The sequence below is a fragment of the Myotis yumanensis genome, unplaced genomic scaffold, assembly GCF_028538775.1.
Source record: "Myotis yumanensis isolate MYYU_CA2020_CCGP unplaced genomic scaffold, mMyoYum1.0.hap1 SCAF_5, whole genome shotgun sequence".
In the NCBI taxonomy this organism is placed as follows: domain Eukaryota; kingdom Metazoa; phylum Chordata; class Mammalia; order Chiroptera; family Vespertilionidae; genus Myotis; species Myotis yumanensis.
Window position 1 is genome coordinate 63342032 of NW_027223756.1, and position 18244 is coordinate 63360275.

Consider the following 18244-nt stretch of genomic DNA (forward strand, 5'->3'; position numbering starts at 1 on the left):
TGTCACCTGAAAATCCATAACAAACTGGTCGCATTGGAGGATTCCCATGAATCAACTTATTTTGAAAATGAGTAAATAAAAGGGAAGAACTAAACATTGATTCTGCCTTTCCACTACAAATGGGACCACTGCAAACCAAATAGAAGATGAGGGGACTTAAAAAAAAATCAAGTAATCCAGCTAACACATAAAGAAGGAATAAGGGCATTGGGACAGCATCATTTTGCAAATGCTAATAAATTAATGAATCCAGGTGCTAATCATCAATGGCTGCCAAAACCAAAACAGGGTGGGGCAAAAGTAGGTTTACGGTTGTTCATTTAGAAAATAATACAATACTTAATAAACAATAAACAAGAATAAACTGTGTTTCACTTCTCACAACTGCAAACCTACTTTGCCCCACCCTGTATGCGCCTCTTGATGAAAGAGCACATCACCACCTGGAAAGTAGCTGTTATGGGCTGAGTTGTGTCCTCCCAAATTCATAAGTTGAAGTCCTGACCCCCAGTACCTCAGAATGTGACTGTATTTGGAAACAGGTTCTTCAAAGAGGCAATTAAAATGAGGTCGTTAGGGTGGGGCCTAATCCAATATGACTGGTGTCCTATGGGGAGATCCGAACACAGACCAGCACAGAGGAATAACCAGGTGAAGACACATGGGGAAGATGGCCATCTACAAGGAGAGAGGCCTCAGAAGAAACCAACCCTGCGGACACCTTCATCTTGGACAGCTGGCCTCCAGAACTGAGAGAAAAGACCTTTCTGTTGTATAAGCCACCAGTCTGTGGTGCTGCATTATGGCAGCCCTAGCCAACTATACAGTAGTCTTGCCCCCAAAACCTACTTAGATCAGGCCTCTAAATCCAACTCACTGTGTATATAGAGGAAGTCAGCAGACAGCAGAAAATGCTAAATGACAACATGGAGATGCTGTCAGAAAAATGTATTGTGGGAAATTTTATAGGACAAATGGAAGCAAAATTTTTATGAAACAAAATTTTTTGCTTTAACAAATAGTAGAAGAGCATGAGGAGGAAAAAGAGGAAGAGAAGGGAGGGGGAGGAGAAGGAGAAGAGAAACTTATTTGGATTCTGTTTCTAACAAACAAACTGCCAAAAGTCATAACATTTATGAGAAAATTAGAATTTTGAGGTCTGAATATTTGGTAACATTATATTTTTAGGAGAAAAAAATGGCCTTGTGATTATGTTAAAAAGGAATTTTTACATTTTTTAGTTATATCAGAAAGATAGGAGGATTAGAAAGTAGGATAGAAATGAAATAAGACTGGCTATAAATTGATAACGTTTGAAGTTGGGTGATGAATACTTAGGCATCTTTAAACTATTTTGTGTATATTTACATTTCCAAAGTCACTAAAAATAAACTATCAGCTTTATCTTTAGTTCATGAAGGTCAAGGTGTTCCATTTGGATAGGTAAGCTGATCCCCAAACTAAATTAAATCAATACTGTGACATCTCCCAACTCACCTCCACCTGCTTTGCTGCCAAGCCACATCAATCACCACAGCTCACCCTCCTTCCTTCTGTCGTTTTCTGATACACAAATAAGCGAGTGACGCCCAGGAAGCGGCCCTAGCAGAGAGGCCCTGGACTTGTTATCTCAGGAGCCCTGAGCTGCAGAGATTGGCAGTCCTTCCTGCATATCTTATATAAACTCTCTCCTATCTCTGACAACATCAGGAATTATAGTCAACATTCCTAATAGGTGACCCTAGGCCATCTGGTACACTGGATTTCTGGCAAGATTTTGGACAGCTGTCCCAGAGCCTCTGTGCAAAGTGAGAGTCACTTCGTATCAGTCATTAAAAAATACTGAATGGAAGTCAGTAAACACCTCTGTGTATTTCTACTTCGTGGACAGACGCTTGGCAACAGGAACCTTTTGGAGTATGTTATTCCTTAGAGGAAGATGACATGCTTGATTCTGATTGCACAGCCCCTGTCACAGGAAGCCAGCTGGCGCCCATAAGGGCAACCGGCAAGTGCTGGTGACGTGGCTGTGGCAGGGACAGCACTTTCCCCATCCTGGAGCTCGGGGGAGACAATCTGGCCAAGTAACAAAGACGTGTTCACTTCGGGTAATGTGAGATCTCACTTGCTTCTATTAATTCTTTACTTAAATGCAGTGTTAGAATACACAAGCCTTTCAAATACAGTGGTTCAATTGCCAAGAAACAAAAGCAATAAGTCGAACCAAAAGTATCACAATCTGAGGTATGACGCATATGGTGTGTGTCATTCTCCAGAACCGCACAAACCTTCGATGCTCTCCTAGAAGAAAGCCCAAGAGCAAGCTTTTCATTTCTTTCGTGTGTGTGTGTGTGTGTGTGTGTGTTAAATTTGTTTTTATGCAATAGTCACAGTGTACAGAGCAAAGGACTCCATGCTTGGGCATGTTCTAAAATAGCCACAATGGCTCAAAGAGAGTAGTGATGATCACCCTTCATAGTTTGAATCTATAATAGAAGATAATTAACAATGTTACACCCTCATACAATATTATATAATTAATAGCATAGATGAAGCAAATAAGAAATATACTAATTACCTGCCCAGGTTTTTAAAAAAATAAAAATGGCCAAGAAAATAGGAAATGTTGGAAATAAACATTGTTTAATGAGTGTGCTCCAGGGACTAGGGTGAGTTGAATTTTCCAGCTAACTGGTGGACAAATAGTTAACACCTTCACTTCCCCTTCATAGTCAAGAACACTTTTCTATATTGGAAGACTACATTTTCTTACATTACAAAGAAATCAAGTTGAGTATCTATAAGAGACTCATTTCTTCATGATTAAGGACATTTGTGATTAAGGATATTGTAGAGATTCAAGATTATCATTCCAGCGTGAAATCTTACATAGGAGGGACAACATAAGCTATTAGATGAGTGTACACTGACCCCATATTATTCCCTAATTTTGTTATTTGTTTATTTATTATTGACTATTAGGAGGGAGGCTGGAAGTGAGGGGGGGGCGCGGAGAGGGAGAGAGAGAGAGAGAGAGGAGAGAAACATTGACATGGATCAGTTGACTGACAATGGCTGTCCATCTTATGGGAGCCTCGAGGGCATTCGGCATCATTTTCAGGTGGAATGTACTGGTAGCGTGATGCGGCTTGAGTGGTGCAGAAGAAAGAAGGGATGCTGAGAGTCCGTGTTTATGAAAGCAGCCAAGCTCAGTGTATCCTGGGCCCCAGTGCCATCCATAGGTGACCCAAAAAGGAGAGATGGATATTGGTGGAAGGTCAGTCCTCACCTACCCCTCTGGCAGTGTGCTGCCATGGCAGGAACTCGGCTACAGGGCCCACCAGACCAGGCAGAGTCTTTTCACCCTGCGCTTCCAGTTCTCAGTGTCGTGCCCAGCTCCATCCAGGGCCGGGCTTTTTCTATTTAAAAGGAAAATAGATAGTCTTGCTTTTCGTTATCTCTTTCTGTCTTCTAAAAATAGCATTCAAGCAATGTTCTTCTGTCTGCAGTAGCCACACTAGCAATTTGGGAATACTTCCCTTGTGTTTTCTCAAACACTTCTTTGGGAAGCGATACCATCTTTTGTTCCTCGAGACAGTAATGTTTCATACTAATATGACTCACACAGTCGTGTTTATAAATTAAAATAACCCTATCTACTTCTGCAAAATAGTTTGTGCCTGTAGACAACACAGACCCACTTAAGACACTTTTGCTCCCTTGGAAAGGAGGGAACTAATAAACAGGAATAAAAAAGTGAAGCAGGTATACATTTTGTCTTCTACATTTTATCACGAATGGTTAACCTTGGACGTTTAATGCAATCAAATAACCTCCTAGTAGCCACAGTCATTTCACTGATTCATAGGTACAGCAGTAAATGAGCAATTGTTTATTCATATACTAATATCTTGGTCCTTCTGCCATGGGTCCATCTTACATAGACTACTGGCTTCCTGTGTGGTCTCCCAGGGATACTGAGCCCATACAGACCAGGTGTCTGCTCAGTACACTCTGGCTATGACTCTTATCTAAAGACAGGATCAACAATATAGATAACTTCTGGATCTTTGAGGCTATAAATTTCCTCAAATATTGTCCTAATCACCCACTTGAATATTACTTTGGCCCTTTATCTTAAACAGCTTAAGTTATAACTCGGAGGTAATTGAAAATTAAACAAGAAAGCATGACACATGCCTTCTAGATAAACCTCGGTAAACTCCGTTGGATATGAATTACTAGAAATTAGCTTCTTCGATAAGCCTCTGTCTCTTTCTACTCATCAAGAGTCTCCTGAGCAACAACGAACCTAGGAGAGATTCCATTAGCATTATGATTTTCTCTCTACTGGTAACGGCTTAATTTTGTCGTGCACTCATTTTGTTTGTCCAAGTATGAAATATCAAGATAATTTCATTTTTTTAGTCATCTCCATGACAGCAGTTGATTCAGAATCAAATAAGTGTTATCCCAGAGGATTAAGATGAAAATCTTTTGAAAATAAGACACAACTTCCTCACATATGATTTTATAAGGACAGGGAGGGAAGGAAAATCAATGAATAAGAAATAAGGTTGTGTCTAACTAAATGATGATACGGCTAAAAGTGGCCTACCGTATCCCCGTTTCCTCAGGCCCTCCTTTGTGGTACCTTCAGGATATGTTCTCTAGAAAGGGCCAGGTAATGATGCTTTAGAGTCACACTCCCTGGCTGTGGGTACTGGAAGTCTGGTGTCTGGTTGTAGAATAAAAGGCAGCAGCAAAGGAGGGTAGAAGGAAGTATTTTCTCAGGCAGCCGGAGCCTCTGAAATTATACCACATATGCACCTGCCTGTGTCATAGAAACACCCACTCCATCTATGTAGAAGGCCAATTCCGAAAACAAAAATTCTATGAAAAACATCTTGAAAGCCCCAATTAGGGCTTTCATTCCTTGGCAATTCTGGCTTTAGGTGTAGACTAACTACACCACAAACGCAGAAAGATCTTTGAAAAACAGGAGCCTTGTTTTCCTGCAAATGTTCCAAAGAGAAAATAACAGGGAGAGAAGGGCTGTTCCCTCAGAAAGCACGGATCCTGCCAAATGGTTTCTAAATGTGTTTCTCCAAAATTTCCATGGGCCACCGGGGGCTTTTGAATACTTCCGGAAATGGAAGGAGCAGAAATCAATGACCCTGTGAGAAAGCAAACATTTAAGGGAACTAGCTGGCTGGGAAAACAGGTGGTCACGCTGTTAAGTCACAATATAGACACCGTAACAGTCCTCTTCACAGGCTAGACATACACAGAGTTACATCACTTTGTGTTGCTGCAAGGAAAAAGCTGAAGCCCTAAGGCAGCGGTTCTCAACCTGTGGGTCGCGACCCCTTTGGCGGTCGAACGACCCTTTCACAGGGGTTGCCTAAGACCATCCTGCATATCAGATATTTACATTATGATTCATAACAGTAGCAACATTACAGTTATGAAGTAGCAACGAAAATAATTTTATGGTTGGGTCACAACATGAGGAACTGTATTTAAAGGGCCAGAAGGTTGAGAACCACTGCTAAGGGGAAGTTTCCTCATATTTCTCCATTTGAGACTCAAGTGAAGAACAGTTTCGGTATATATATATTCAACCAGACTGACTCACTGGAACTCACACAGTTAGCAACTTGTTTCTTTAACTTTGGAATCCCAAAGACTTTAATTTTACCACTTAATAGAACTATTTTTAGTCAACCAGAGAGAACCCAGGAGACCTCAAAACAGGAGAAAAAAGGTTTGCTCTTGGGCAAGACTGACGCTGGGTGGTCAATCTCCAGAATAAGCAGCTACTTTGATCGATGTAGGTAAACATTCATTCACGCCGGTTCTTTGGCCAACAAACAGAGAGTTCATTGAATTGTTTGGTCATAAATCAAAGTGCCGGCCCCGGGGTCTCCTGCAGGCCCAGACTGAGTCACAAAAAGGCAGGAACCCGAGGACCAAGCAGAGCAACCCCCCTAACAAGTCCCCTTGCCGGGCTGTCCATGGTATTTTTCCTGGCACAAGTGTCCAAATGCAAGTCCATTTTGTCCCATTGCTTTTAGACAGTTACATAAGCAAGGTCCAGCCAGTCATTTCCTAACTTCGTGCCGAAGTCTGTTTTATCTTCTAACTCCATTTCTCGGCTGTCCAGGCTGCTAGGAAAATTCCCGCCACTGCCCAAATAACCGACAGGTTTTTTAAAGGAAAATAGGGACATGTTTTGTGGTAAAAATAATTCATGCTCACAATCTTAAAAATTCAAACAACAAAAGCGTGTATGAATGTGAAGTCAGTTCCACGTCACTCCAAACCCACTATCAGGTGTACTCACAGTCTCCTTCGCTGGGGATAAATACAGAACATATTTTTGTATCTTCATAGAAGCAAACAAAATCGACTGAAAACATGTTCTATGTTCAGAATCTCTGCTAGACACTGAAAAAAGTGAAACATGGATCATTGCCTTTACTCACAGATTTACTGAGGGCAAGAGTCAACATAACATCATGTGTAACAGGTGGGAACAATGTACTGTGGGAACGCCTGCAGCCATGGTTGTGGCTCCGTGTTGAAGCTCGGGTAACCACTCAGGAATGCTCTGTGGTAACATGAGTTCCATTTTTAAGGCTGAGTGGGAAATCAGAAGGAGGTGGGGCCAGGAAAGGAATTCCAGCCATAAGAGTCACATCACATAAGCAAAAAGAAATCACGTGGAGAAGTGACCCTTCATGATGTGTTGAGGAAATGGCTCATTGTTTGATGGGTAACACATAGGATATTGGTTTGGGGGGTATGGTGGAAATTGCAGTCCAGAGGCCAGATTGTGTAGTGTTTTAAATTCCATACTAAAGATCTTGTGCTAATGTCTATAGGCAATGGACTGTTGTTTTACAAAATTTAAGTAAGGAAGTAATATACTCAAACCTGTGTGTTAGAAAGAGTACCTGGCATGGAATAAATAGTCTTAGAAGACTGTTTGCTGAATGGATGGAGCAGAGAAAGGAGAGACTGAAGGAAGGAAGACACATTAAGTGGTACTGGGATACTTGCAATGCTGGGAGCCTAAATTCGCGACGGTGAGACAGTTTGGAAAAAGACTCAGCGAGACTTGGCAAGCAACTCTATGTGGGGAATGGAGCAGATGTAAAAGTCAAAAGCAATTCTGATATGTCTCTTGAGTGGCTGGGTGTATGGTTATGTCATTGTCCAAAAATAGGGACTAGAGGAAGGAGAGGGCATTTGGGGCCAGATGGAGAGGAAGCAGGGCATGTGTGTGGAGATGAACTGAGAGGCAGCATCCTATGAAGACAACATAGTCAACATCTATTACATTTGTAATATGTCCCCAATACTGTTTTAAGTGCCTTGTAAGTATTAACTCATTTAGTCCTCCTAAAGAGTAGGTGTTATCATATTATGGTTTCCATTTACAGATGAAGTAATTGCATAAGTTTAGAATCAGATGACTCTGAGTTCAAATCCCATATCTACTGCTTTTTAACTGTTTGATCTTGGATAAATGACTTACTCAATTTAATCTTGGATGTAAAAACTAGGAAATGATACCTATCATCTGGGATTATTATGAAGACTAGTGGCCGGTGCATGGATTCGTGCACTTTGAAAGGAACTTAATTAGAAGAAAGATTTGTGTGGTAATTACATTACTGCAAAAAATTACATGTCAAAATAGTATATCAATGACGACGCTTTCTTTCAGCTTCAGAGGTACATTGTGCCAATAGTTGGTCTTCAGATACATTCTGCCATTGTGTGCGATTGGCGCCAGCGAGAGCCTTATATGTATTGCGCATGTGTGAGTCAACATTTTTAAATTGCCAGTGCGTGTCATATGTATTGGCTGTTTGATTGGTCAGTCGGTTGGACAGTCGGTCAGTCACTTAGCTTTTTATATATATATAGAAGATTAGAGGTAATGCATATTAAGCAACTAGCATAGTGTCTGGAAGCTCATGTATCTGAATAAATGTTAGATGTTATTATGAGCTATGAGATATACTGGTACTAGGTTCAGTAAAAAGCTGGGAATTTATGTGTAGGTTGTGGAGCTAAAAGTAAAGATTTTAAACATCAGTATGTTGGTGTTGGTTAGATCCTGGGGTATAAATACTATCTCCTGCCTGGTTTGGAGATGGGTGAATCAAGAGATGAGAATCATTGGGATTTCTGGGGAATACCAATGGTAAAGAAACAAAAAGAATAGAATGTTCTTCCCCAAAGAAATATAAATGAAGCAATATGAGAGGTAATGGGGGTGGGGAGTGGAAATGGGAGATTGATTATAGACAAAAAGACTGGTTAAATAAGTAAATGCAGAGAAGGAGAGCCAAGTTTCCTACTGTAGAAAAGAGTTACAAATATGACAAGGGGGAGAAGGAGAATGAACCCTCTGATGAACCCTGTGCAACGCTGCCTGAGATGGCTGCATGACAATGGCAACCCTCGTACTCAGATCTTGAATTCTAAATACCATTTTCCACTAAAAGGAACTAGGGTTCCTTTGAGAAATGGATGATTCCAGGGCTAGGGCAGGGAAAGATGAACCCGGAACCTTTTTTCTTTGTGCTAAAAATTTAAGGAAATGCTCAGAGAATGACAGGGACATGTTGAAAGGACATAGAAGCCAGATTGGAAGATCTCCCACCAGCCAAATCTAGGACAATTTAAACATGAAAATGAACATTATAAATGGGTTATAATCCACTGCATAAAATAGGAAACTATGAGATCCTATTGATGTAGAGAAATAAATGGCCCAGCCAGCATGGCTCAGTGGTTGAGCATTGATCTATGAACCAAGAAGTCATGGTTTGACTTCCGGTCAAGGGTACATGCCCGGGTTGCAGACTCAATCCCTAGTAGGGGGCATGCAAGAGGCAGCCAATCAATGATTCTCTCTCATCATTGATGTTTCTATCTCTTCCTTACTCTCTGAAATCAATAAAATGTGTTTTTTAAAGTTTAAAAAAAATAAATGAATGAATAAGTTGAAAGTTTGACATGGGATGAGAGTTTACATAATGTCAAAGTATTTTCTGAAGAAGTACTAATAACAAAAGGGAAAAGTGATTTCACAAGGGAGGGGCCTGGCAGACACTACTTTAATCAAGTGACCCACGGGAAGGCACCTCACCAGACCTGGGACAGTCACGCCATGGCCATTCTGTGTTCTTCTTGCTCGGAGATGTCTAATCTGAAGCTAATCAAGGAGAAACAAAATCAATCCACATTGCAGGACATCTACAAAATAACTGGTCTGTGCTCTTCAGAAGCTTCACGGCTGTGTGACAGTTGCAGGAGGACGGGAACTTGGTTCCAGGTTGAAGGAGACTGAAGAGAGAAAAAAACTGAAGGCAACGGGTGTTTCCAACTGGATCCTTTTGCAGAACGGACATTGTTGGGACAATCGGCAAAATGTGACCCGTGTCTGAGGCTTAGAAGATAGTCATTCAAACAAGTGAACGTTCTGAGTTCCTCTGATTTTGATGGTTATACTGAGGTTGTGAAGAATGTCCTGGTTTGTAGGAATGACATACTCAAGTACTTGGGGATGATGGGCATCATGTCAATGACATACCTTCAAGTGGTTCAGGAAAAAAAAGCTATTGTATTGTGCTTGCACGTTGTATAAGTTGAAATTATGTCAAAAAGGAAAAGATCTGACCCTTCAAAGTTAATAGTAAGAACGTTACACTAAGAATGTTTGGTTGCTTTGTTTGTTTTTTGGGGGGTGCGCATGAGTGTGTGCTGGCTGGTGTGCCTTTGTTACTAAGAGCGAACTATTACTCATGGCGAGGCATTCATGCTCCAGCTGGACCCCAACCTGCTGCTTCTTGGTTTCCTTCTTTTGACTTTTGTGGCTCCTTTGTAAATCAGAACTAGTGTGTGTAATTCTCCATAGTGAACATGGCTACCATTTCTTTAAGACCCTTAAAATCTTTGAATTACAACTAACTTTTAACTTTCATGGCTCCTGGTGATTCAAGATTCAGGGACACAGGGTAGTTTGAATTTAAAAAAAAAGATTATAATTGCTTCTATAACACATAACTTTTAAGAAAATGTAGCACATTTGCATGAAATGGTTTTCCTCTGAACCATTTATCAAGCTAATATGAATTATAAATAATGCCCATCCCTACATTCTAACCATTAGCTATCTTGCCCTTTCAACTTTCTTGAAATTATCCCCAGCTATTAATCTGTACTTGCAAATAATAAGCCAGACTGTAGGGATCCATTCCTGCACACCTGCCATTGGTGGGAGGGCGGCTGCGGGTGAGTGGAGGGGGGTGGGAGGAAAAGTAGATCACCTTGAAAGTAATGTCAGGTGGTACTGGACATAATGGGGAGAATACCTAGTCAAATATATGATGTCTAACCACTGTGCTATACACCCAAAACTAATACAAAATAATATTGAATGTAAACTGTAATTGAAAAATAATTATTTTTGAATAAAAAAAGAAATTTCATTCTGATCTCCCTCCCTTCCTCATTACGCTTTCCATCACTGATTAGTTGAGTGTCAACTATGTGTCAGGCAGGGCACTGGAACTGATGATGAAGGAGACACGTTCTGGGCCCTTTAAGGAGCGCTGGGTTTGGAGGCAAGAGCCTGCTGCCCTGGGAATTTAAGTCTATTCCAAGAGTTTCTACAAAAGGATTCAAATGTCATGTGCTGTGGAAGGAGAGAAATTGCTGCCTGACAGGGATAGGGAAAGTCTTCACAGAAAAGGTGACTTACAGCCCAGGAAAGGAGGAGGGAAGGGTTACAAGCAGAAAGAAAGGTTGAAGCAGAGTCTGAAGGTCTGAAAGTGTTGCTCTGTCAGCTCACAGCGGGGCTAAGTGCACAATGAAGCTCTGTGTGTGTCTGAGAGGAGGGAGGGCGGGAGGGCGGGCCAGAAAGGCCCCCGTGGGTACACCATTTTTAAAAAAGAGAGAAAATAGTCAAAAAGCAAATAGCAACAACAAACACCCCTGTGCGCTCAGCTGAAGAGTTTGAACTTCATTCCGTGGGGGGTCAGAGAGCGTGATGGTCAGCTCTCTCCCCGCAGGGGCTCTGTGATTCCAGCCAGCGGGGAGGGAGTGTCTGCCCTGTGCGCCTTGAGGAGGGATGGCCTCGCTCTGCACTGAGCCCTCTGCTTAGTGTTACCTCCCCCTCTCCTGCCTCCCCTCACAAAAATAGCAGGGCCCGCATTTTCTGTTCCTTACCTGGATTTATTTTTCTTCATGGCACTACCCAAACATTTGACTTACTGATGTCTATTTCTGTCTCCCACTGGTACATATACTCTAAGACAAGCATGTCAAACTCACGGCTCCGCAGGCCACATGTGGCCCACAGCGAATATTTTCATGGCCCAACCAATATAACGGTATGTAAGAAACGTTTTAATAAAAATTTCGTAACTTAATTTTTACAATATCCTGTTATACAGAATTATTAATAATGAATGACAATGTTCACTAATGACTAATTACTATAATTGTGTTGCATTCATTTCCCTTATGTGCCTTACGCGCAGGCGCACCATTTCTCTCCACTAATACTAGCAGAGAATATTTTAGCAGACGATGGCCACGTCATTAGTCTTGCACTGACTTGTTTGGTGTGCGCAAGAGGAAATATTTTGCTTTCAGAGATAACCAACCAATTCATTCCTATTTTGTTTTTTTTGCGGCCCACATAAACTTAAACCTTATTTATTTGACCCATGTTAGCCTTTGAGTTTGGCATGCTTGTTCTAAGATAAGTGGTACTTGGTCCCACATTGCTGCCTCCTCGGCCATGTACTATGCCGGCTATGGTTGTGTGCATGTTCTTGAATGGGTGAGAGTGATGCAGACCTGCCACAAATCTTGATCCGAAGGACTTGGGCACCCATGAAACTCAGATTCTGGGAAGGGAAGTGGCCACGGGGCTCTGAGTACCCAGGTTGGAGGGATGGGGTTCTCTAGAGTGACAACAGCCTTCCAAGTGAGATGGCAAATCCTATCCTGCAATCCTTTTTGTCGTCCACCCCCCACCCCCCAGATGGCCCTTCATAACAGAAGGCAGTCCTTGGATAATACTCTAATATAGGGTTGTTGGGAGCTAGACAAGGATTTCACTGGGGAAGGAGAATAAAGCATAGGTGATTCTTCCAATACATTGTCCAAGGGCAGACTCTGGAATCATGAAACTGGTATTTTCCTGAATTCCCCTGAGCTCTCAGCATGGACAGACCATGCCCTGCAGAACTTTTGGGTCTCATGAAGTCTTGGCCTGAGCATCTCATCTTCTACTTCTCAGCATCTTGCATGCCTGGCCTGCAGGACGTGAGGGCAGTCATGACACAGGGCAAATGCACCCACAGGTTCCTAGATACATGTCCATCTGTGGAGGTGGCTCCCATCTCCAGCCCCTGGATGGCCGGTGGAGTGAAGTGGGCGGAGTCCCAAAACTTCTCAGGACACTGGCTGATGGCTCAGGTCATTTGCTTTCCCAAGCCTGTAGCTAGAAATCTCCTCGAATCACAAGAAAAACAGACAAATCTCAACTACCTGAAAACTGGTGGCCTTGTTTCTAGGTCCTTCCAACTTGATAACCAACCAATTCATTCCTATTTCAGGCAACCCAAACCTTCTACTATGGACGTGCTAGGAAAATTCAGCCGTGGTCAGATCGCCTGGAATATGGGTGATTATGAGAACACCGACCAGAGGAATTCCAGGGGGGCCACCCTCGTTAGACAGGCCAAGGAAACACTGCCTGCAGCCTCCAGACCACCAAAGCTGCCAATGCCACTGAAAAAGGAGGAGGTATGAGCATTTGCTTTTATGACTCATCATAGAAGACAGCAGGCTCTTTCAGTCTATGAGTTAGAGAATGCTTTTCAACAGTAATACAGCAATTAAGGTTTTCCAGCTGCTTTTAACCTATCAGAACATTTTGTGACTGATATTGGATTTCCACAGTAACGTCTGCACTGTGGGTAGGTAGGTATTCTTCCCACTTCGTAGCTGAAGAATACAAGAGGTTGTGGGGTTCAGTCCTTACGACTGCTTACGGATCATATAGTTTAATCTGGAGACAGGCCATCCCCTTGATTTCCAAAACCAGAGAAAGCACTCTGTGTAACAGAGGTAAATCTTTAAACCTTCTTAAAAGCCTTACAGACTGGCCAGTAGAGTGAGAATATACCGGGTTCAAATCTACTGGTTTCCTCCCATTACTATGTACGGAATCTTGAACAAGTTGCATTATTTCCCTATACGGGTTTTTAAAATGAGTAAAATGGGGATATTAGTATCTGCCCTGAATATTTTGTAGTTATTATGAGAATCATGGGAAGAAGGTGTAAGAGAATATATCCAAATCAACAACTATTTCCACAGCAAAATGCACATTGTAGTCACCCAGGGTTTCGAGTCCGATAACAAATTTCCATGATAGAAAGGGTAATAGAATCGCAGGGATACATTCAGAGACTCATGAGAGAGTCTCCGTGCTCCACCGAAGAATCTTGCCAACTCCCGAGAATCCTGCTTACCCTCCGTCGCCAGAAATCTGGTTCATGAGCCATTAATTATATCTATCGGAAGCATTCCGTGGGGGAGATGCAGAAGGCCTCCTAGGCCCTGACCCCAGGGACTCTTTGTATTGAAAAAGGGAGCAGTTCAGCTGCTAACATTCGTATGTGGTCTGAATTTGGGCCTGGGTCCAAATGAGATGATTTACTACAGTGAGTGTAGAGGAGGCTTGGATTAGTTACTTTCCACTACTGAGCTAATTTTGTGCAGGATTAGAGAGATCATGGATTAAACGATCCCAAAAGCCTCCTTCTATCATTCACTAAATCCAATTGTGCAACCCTCAGTGGATTTACTTTTTTTGTTAATCCTCACCCGAGGCTATTTTTTCCACTGGTTTTTCTTTTCTATTTTTGGGTGTTTTCTTTTTTTGTTCTTAGAGAGTGAAAAGGTTGGAAGGAGGCAGAAGGAGGGAGAGAGAAAGAAACATCAATGTGAGAGAGACATATAGATTAGTTGTCTCCTGCACGAGCCCTTACTAGGGCCAGAGATCGAACCTGCAACCCAGTTACATGCCTTTGACTGGGAATTGAACCCATGACCCTTTGGTGAGGGGGACGACAGGAACCACTCAGAACACCAGCCAGGGCTGGTTTTTGTTTTTTTTTGTTTTTTATGAAAGTAAAAAAAATATTGTACATTAAAAAAATCTGTGAAAAGATCTTATCTTGAAATGATTTCAAACTTGCAGAAGAGTTGCAAGAACAACAGAAAGTGAACTCCTGATACATTCTTCACCCAGAATAATCTGTTAATTTGCTTTAATGCTTTCTTCCTATATGTGTGTACACACACACACACACACACACACACAATTTGTTTTTTTCCAAACATTTGAGAGTAAGTTGCAGACATGACACTCCTTTACCCCCAAATGTCTCAGGATGTATTTCCTAAGAAAACGGATGTTCTCACATAACCATAGTGCAAACATAAGATTCTGGAAATTTACCATTGATACAGTATTAATATCTAACCCAGTGATTTTCAACCTTTTAAAAAATCTCATGGCACACATATATAACTAAAATTCTGTGGCACAGCAAAAAAAATATAATTTTTTGCCAATATGACAAAAAATAGATATAAATTTGATTCATTCACGCCGGACGGCTATTGTTGTGTTGGTTGTTGTCATTTTTTTAATTTGACAATCTAAGGGAAAAGAGGTCAGTGCCCCTGACTGAGTAGTCAGGTGTTGCATGTTTTAAAAATTCTTGTGGCACACCGGGTGAAAGTCGCTGATCTATAGTTCATAATCCAATTTTATGAACTGTCCCAATAATGTCCTTTGTATTTTTCTCTGATCCAAGATCCCACCTAGATCACGCAGTACACTTGCTCCTCACGTCTCTTTAGTCTCCTTGAATTTGGAACAGTTCCTTAGTCTTGGACTTTATAACACTGACACATTGCAAGAGTATATAGACCAGTTCTGTAGAATACCTCTTCACTTGGATTTATCTCATATTTTCTCGAGAGTAGATTCAGGTTTTGTGTTTTTGGCAGGAGTCCCAAAACAAGTGATGTTGCCATTCTCGGTGCATCACATCAAAGAGGCACCTGATATCGGTTTAACTTATTGTTGGTGAGAGTAATTGATCACTTGGCCACATTCTCTTCCCTTCCAGAGATAAACAAAATACTATATCATTCAAAATAATCCCTCATTTTATCAAAGAGGCTTTCTTCTAAATATCCAGAGATACATTAGAAACTTGTTACCCAAGTCTATTATTTTTGCATGATCCCACAAGGTTCTTATGATTGACACTTCCATAAGTACCCAAGCCTCCCACCCCTTTAGTATAAATCCTCTTCAACGAAATAACTAGAAGCAACTGTTCTTATAAATTTAAAAGCAAATAATGAATACAATGTGTGTAAAGCCTTCAACATAACGTCTCACACTAGCCACCAATCAGTGGCCACCATTACTATGCTTATCAGAGATGCCAGCACACTTTTCATTCTTATGCTAGAAGGCTCAGAACCATACGTTGAAAGCAGCCTCAAAAAAGGGAACAATTGGTCAATGGTACTGAGTGATTTGGGGGGAAATCTTAAAAGCATAAAGCTACACATAATATCACATGTTTTCTCATCAAAGGGATGGTTGAAAGTGGGGATATTTTATATATTCAGGTTCTTGCATTGGGATTTTTTTTTTATAAACTTAAGTTTGGAATGTAATTAAAATATTTCTAAAATGCAATTTACATTTAACATTATATCTCATTCTTGTATACACTTATCCAAAACGCCACTACAAGTATTTTTGAAAGTTAATGGGGCAAATTTCTAAACTGTTTTTCTACTATATTTCTCCTTTTTTAAAATCACGAAGTGTCTCCTAAGTTCTGTCTTCTAGTCCATTTGTTATTTTTCCCCTCTTAAGTTTTGGTTAACATTGTTTTTCCTCCACATAAATAATAGCCACTTAAGTGTTAGCAACTTTATGTGCATACAGCAGACATTTTCAACAACATCACCCATTTCTATTTCATTTCTTAGCTTGTAAATATTCTCATTGCCCCCCTTCATTCCATACATGGATACAATTTCAGTGACTGACACATTCTTCCCTCACCCATGCACTCACATTGAGTGTGAAAGCAGCAATTCCCAAATTTCAAGGTGCATGTGAGTCCCCTAGAGGTCACATTAGGGTGCAGATTGTGCTTTGGGGGGTCTGGGATGAGGTTTGGGACACTGCATGCCTGTCCACGTCCCAGGCACCTTGAGTAGCCGGGGCTAGCGGATCTGACACTGAACGATGGCATGCTCTGCTAGGAACAGGAAGGACCTGATGGAGCCAGGGGTGAAGGAGAGGAAGACTAGGAAGAACAGGTTGGCAGGGCCAAGGTGACGATAACCTACAGATAACCTCACCGTGGAGGAAGAGTGTGTGGTTCAATATGGCTGGATAATAGTGTGCAAAGAGGGGTGTCTAGTGGTGAGGCTGGGGAAGAAGGACCAGTAATGTCATTTGAATACATGGTGCTAGGAACTTAGATTTTACTGGGCTGACTTTTAAACAGAAGTGACAGGATGAAACTTTTAGAAAGATTATTTAGACATTGCCTGGAAGAATATTAATTAGAACTGTTTTACATAAAAGGGAGATGAGTTCAAAGGGCATTTTGGTACCTCAACTAAGAAATAAGGAGGGACTAAAAGAAGGCAAAGAGAAAAGGTGATGTATTTGAGACACAAAGGAAGTGTTAGATTCAACAGCTCTCGGTGCTGACCGGGTGTGGGGAAAGTCTTCCGTTACCAGGGGAAAGAAGGAAGTGGGACCCGACCTGACATTGTGAAGAGTGAGGAGGGCGTGGTGGAGCCAGGTGGCCGTAAGGAGAGAATAAATAGGGATCAAGGACTGAGCGCCAAGCCAACTTCTCAAGAAAAAGCTTAGTTGTCAAAGGAAGGAGAAAGTTACAATAAAAAGGGCGAGGAGAGGTACACAGGAGAAAAGGTTCATGTGGGTGAAACTTTTTTTTTACACATTGAGTAGAAAACGTCAGATTGAGAACTTGAAAATGGGTAAAAGGAATGGTAAGTGATCCTTTGAGATCCCCAGGAAAGCAGAGGGAGGTGCACAGCTATAAGGTGCACAATGGCAAGGGTATCTTTATGGGAAGGCAGCTTTTCCTTCTGCTGTGAATGAAGGGTTCCCTCCCATCCTTGCCATCTCAGAGGGCTGTTTCTAGCTTACGCTTTTCTTATACACCAACATCTCCTTTGCAGCACATATTCAGAGGACTTGATCGCAACCCTTAAGGCAGTGGTTCTCAACCTTCCTAATGCCGTGACCCTTTAATACAGTTCATGTTGTGGTGACCCCCAACCATAAAATTATTTTCGTTGCTACTTCATAACTGTAATTTTGCTACTGTTATGAATCGTAAATATCTGATATGCAGGATGTATTTTCATTGTTATAAATTGAGCATAATTAAAGCATAGTGATTAATCACAAAAAACAATATGTAATTATATATGTGTTTTCTGATGGTCTTAGGCGACCCCTGTGAAAGGGTCGTTCGACCCCCAAAAGGGTCGCGACCCACAGGTTGAGAACCGCTGCCTTAAGGGCTAACTCTGAGGTTGGTATTGTTTACTGCGTTAAAGATCTTTGCTCCTCTAACTTGGTATGATGATATTCTGACCATCCAACTCCATTTTTGGATTATCATTGGACTGATATATCAGATATATCAATAAGTCAGATGTATAGATTAACTGATTTTAAAGAATTAAAGAATTGGCTCACATGATTGTGGAGAATGGTAAATTCCAAATCTGCAGGGTAGGCAAGCAGGCTGGAGGCCAAGGCAAGAATGATGTTGCAGTTCAAGTTCAAAGACAGTCTAGAGGTAGAATTCCCTTTGCGTTGGGGACCTCAGTCTTTTTTCTCTTAAGTCCTTCAACTGACTGGATGAGACCCACCTACATTAGGAAGGGCAATCTGCTTTACTCAAAGAATACTCCTTTAAATGTTAATCGCATCTAAAAATTCCTTTATAGTAACATCCACAATATCTGGATACTATGGTTTCACCAAGCTGACACATAAAATTAACTGTCACAGTTCCCATTGCATCCAGGTGTGGGGATTAAATGAAGTAACACA

The 18244-nt window shown here is 41.4% G+C and overlaps 1 protein-coding gene across 1 annotated transcript in view; it reads left to right on the top strand.

The window, feature by feature from the left end:
• Positions 1-12846, top strand: part of SPMIP2 (sperm microtubule inner protein 2) — a 69005-nt gene extending 56159 nt beyond the window's left edge. The window contains exon 4 of the mRNA XM_070417250.1: positions 12651-12846. Coding sequence (XP_070273351.1) covers positions 12651-12846 — 196 coding nt within the window. The remainder of the gene's footprint in view (positions 1-12650) is intronic.
• The last annotated feature ends 5398 nt before the right edge of the window (positions 12847-18244 follow it).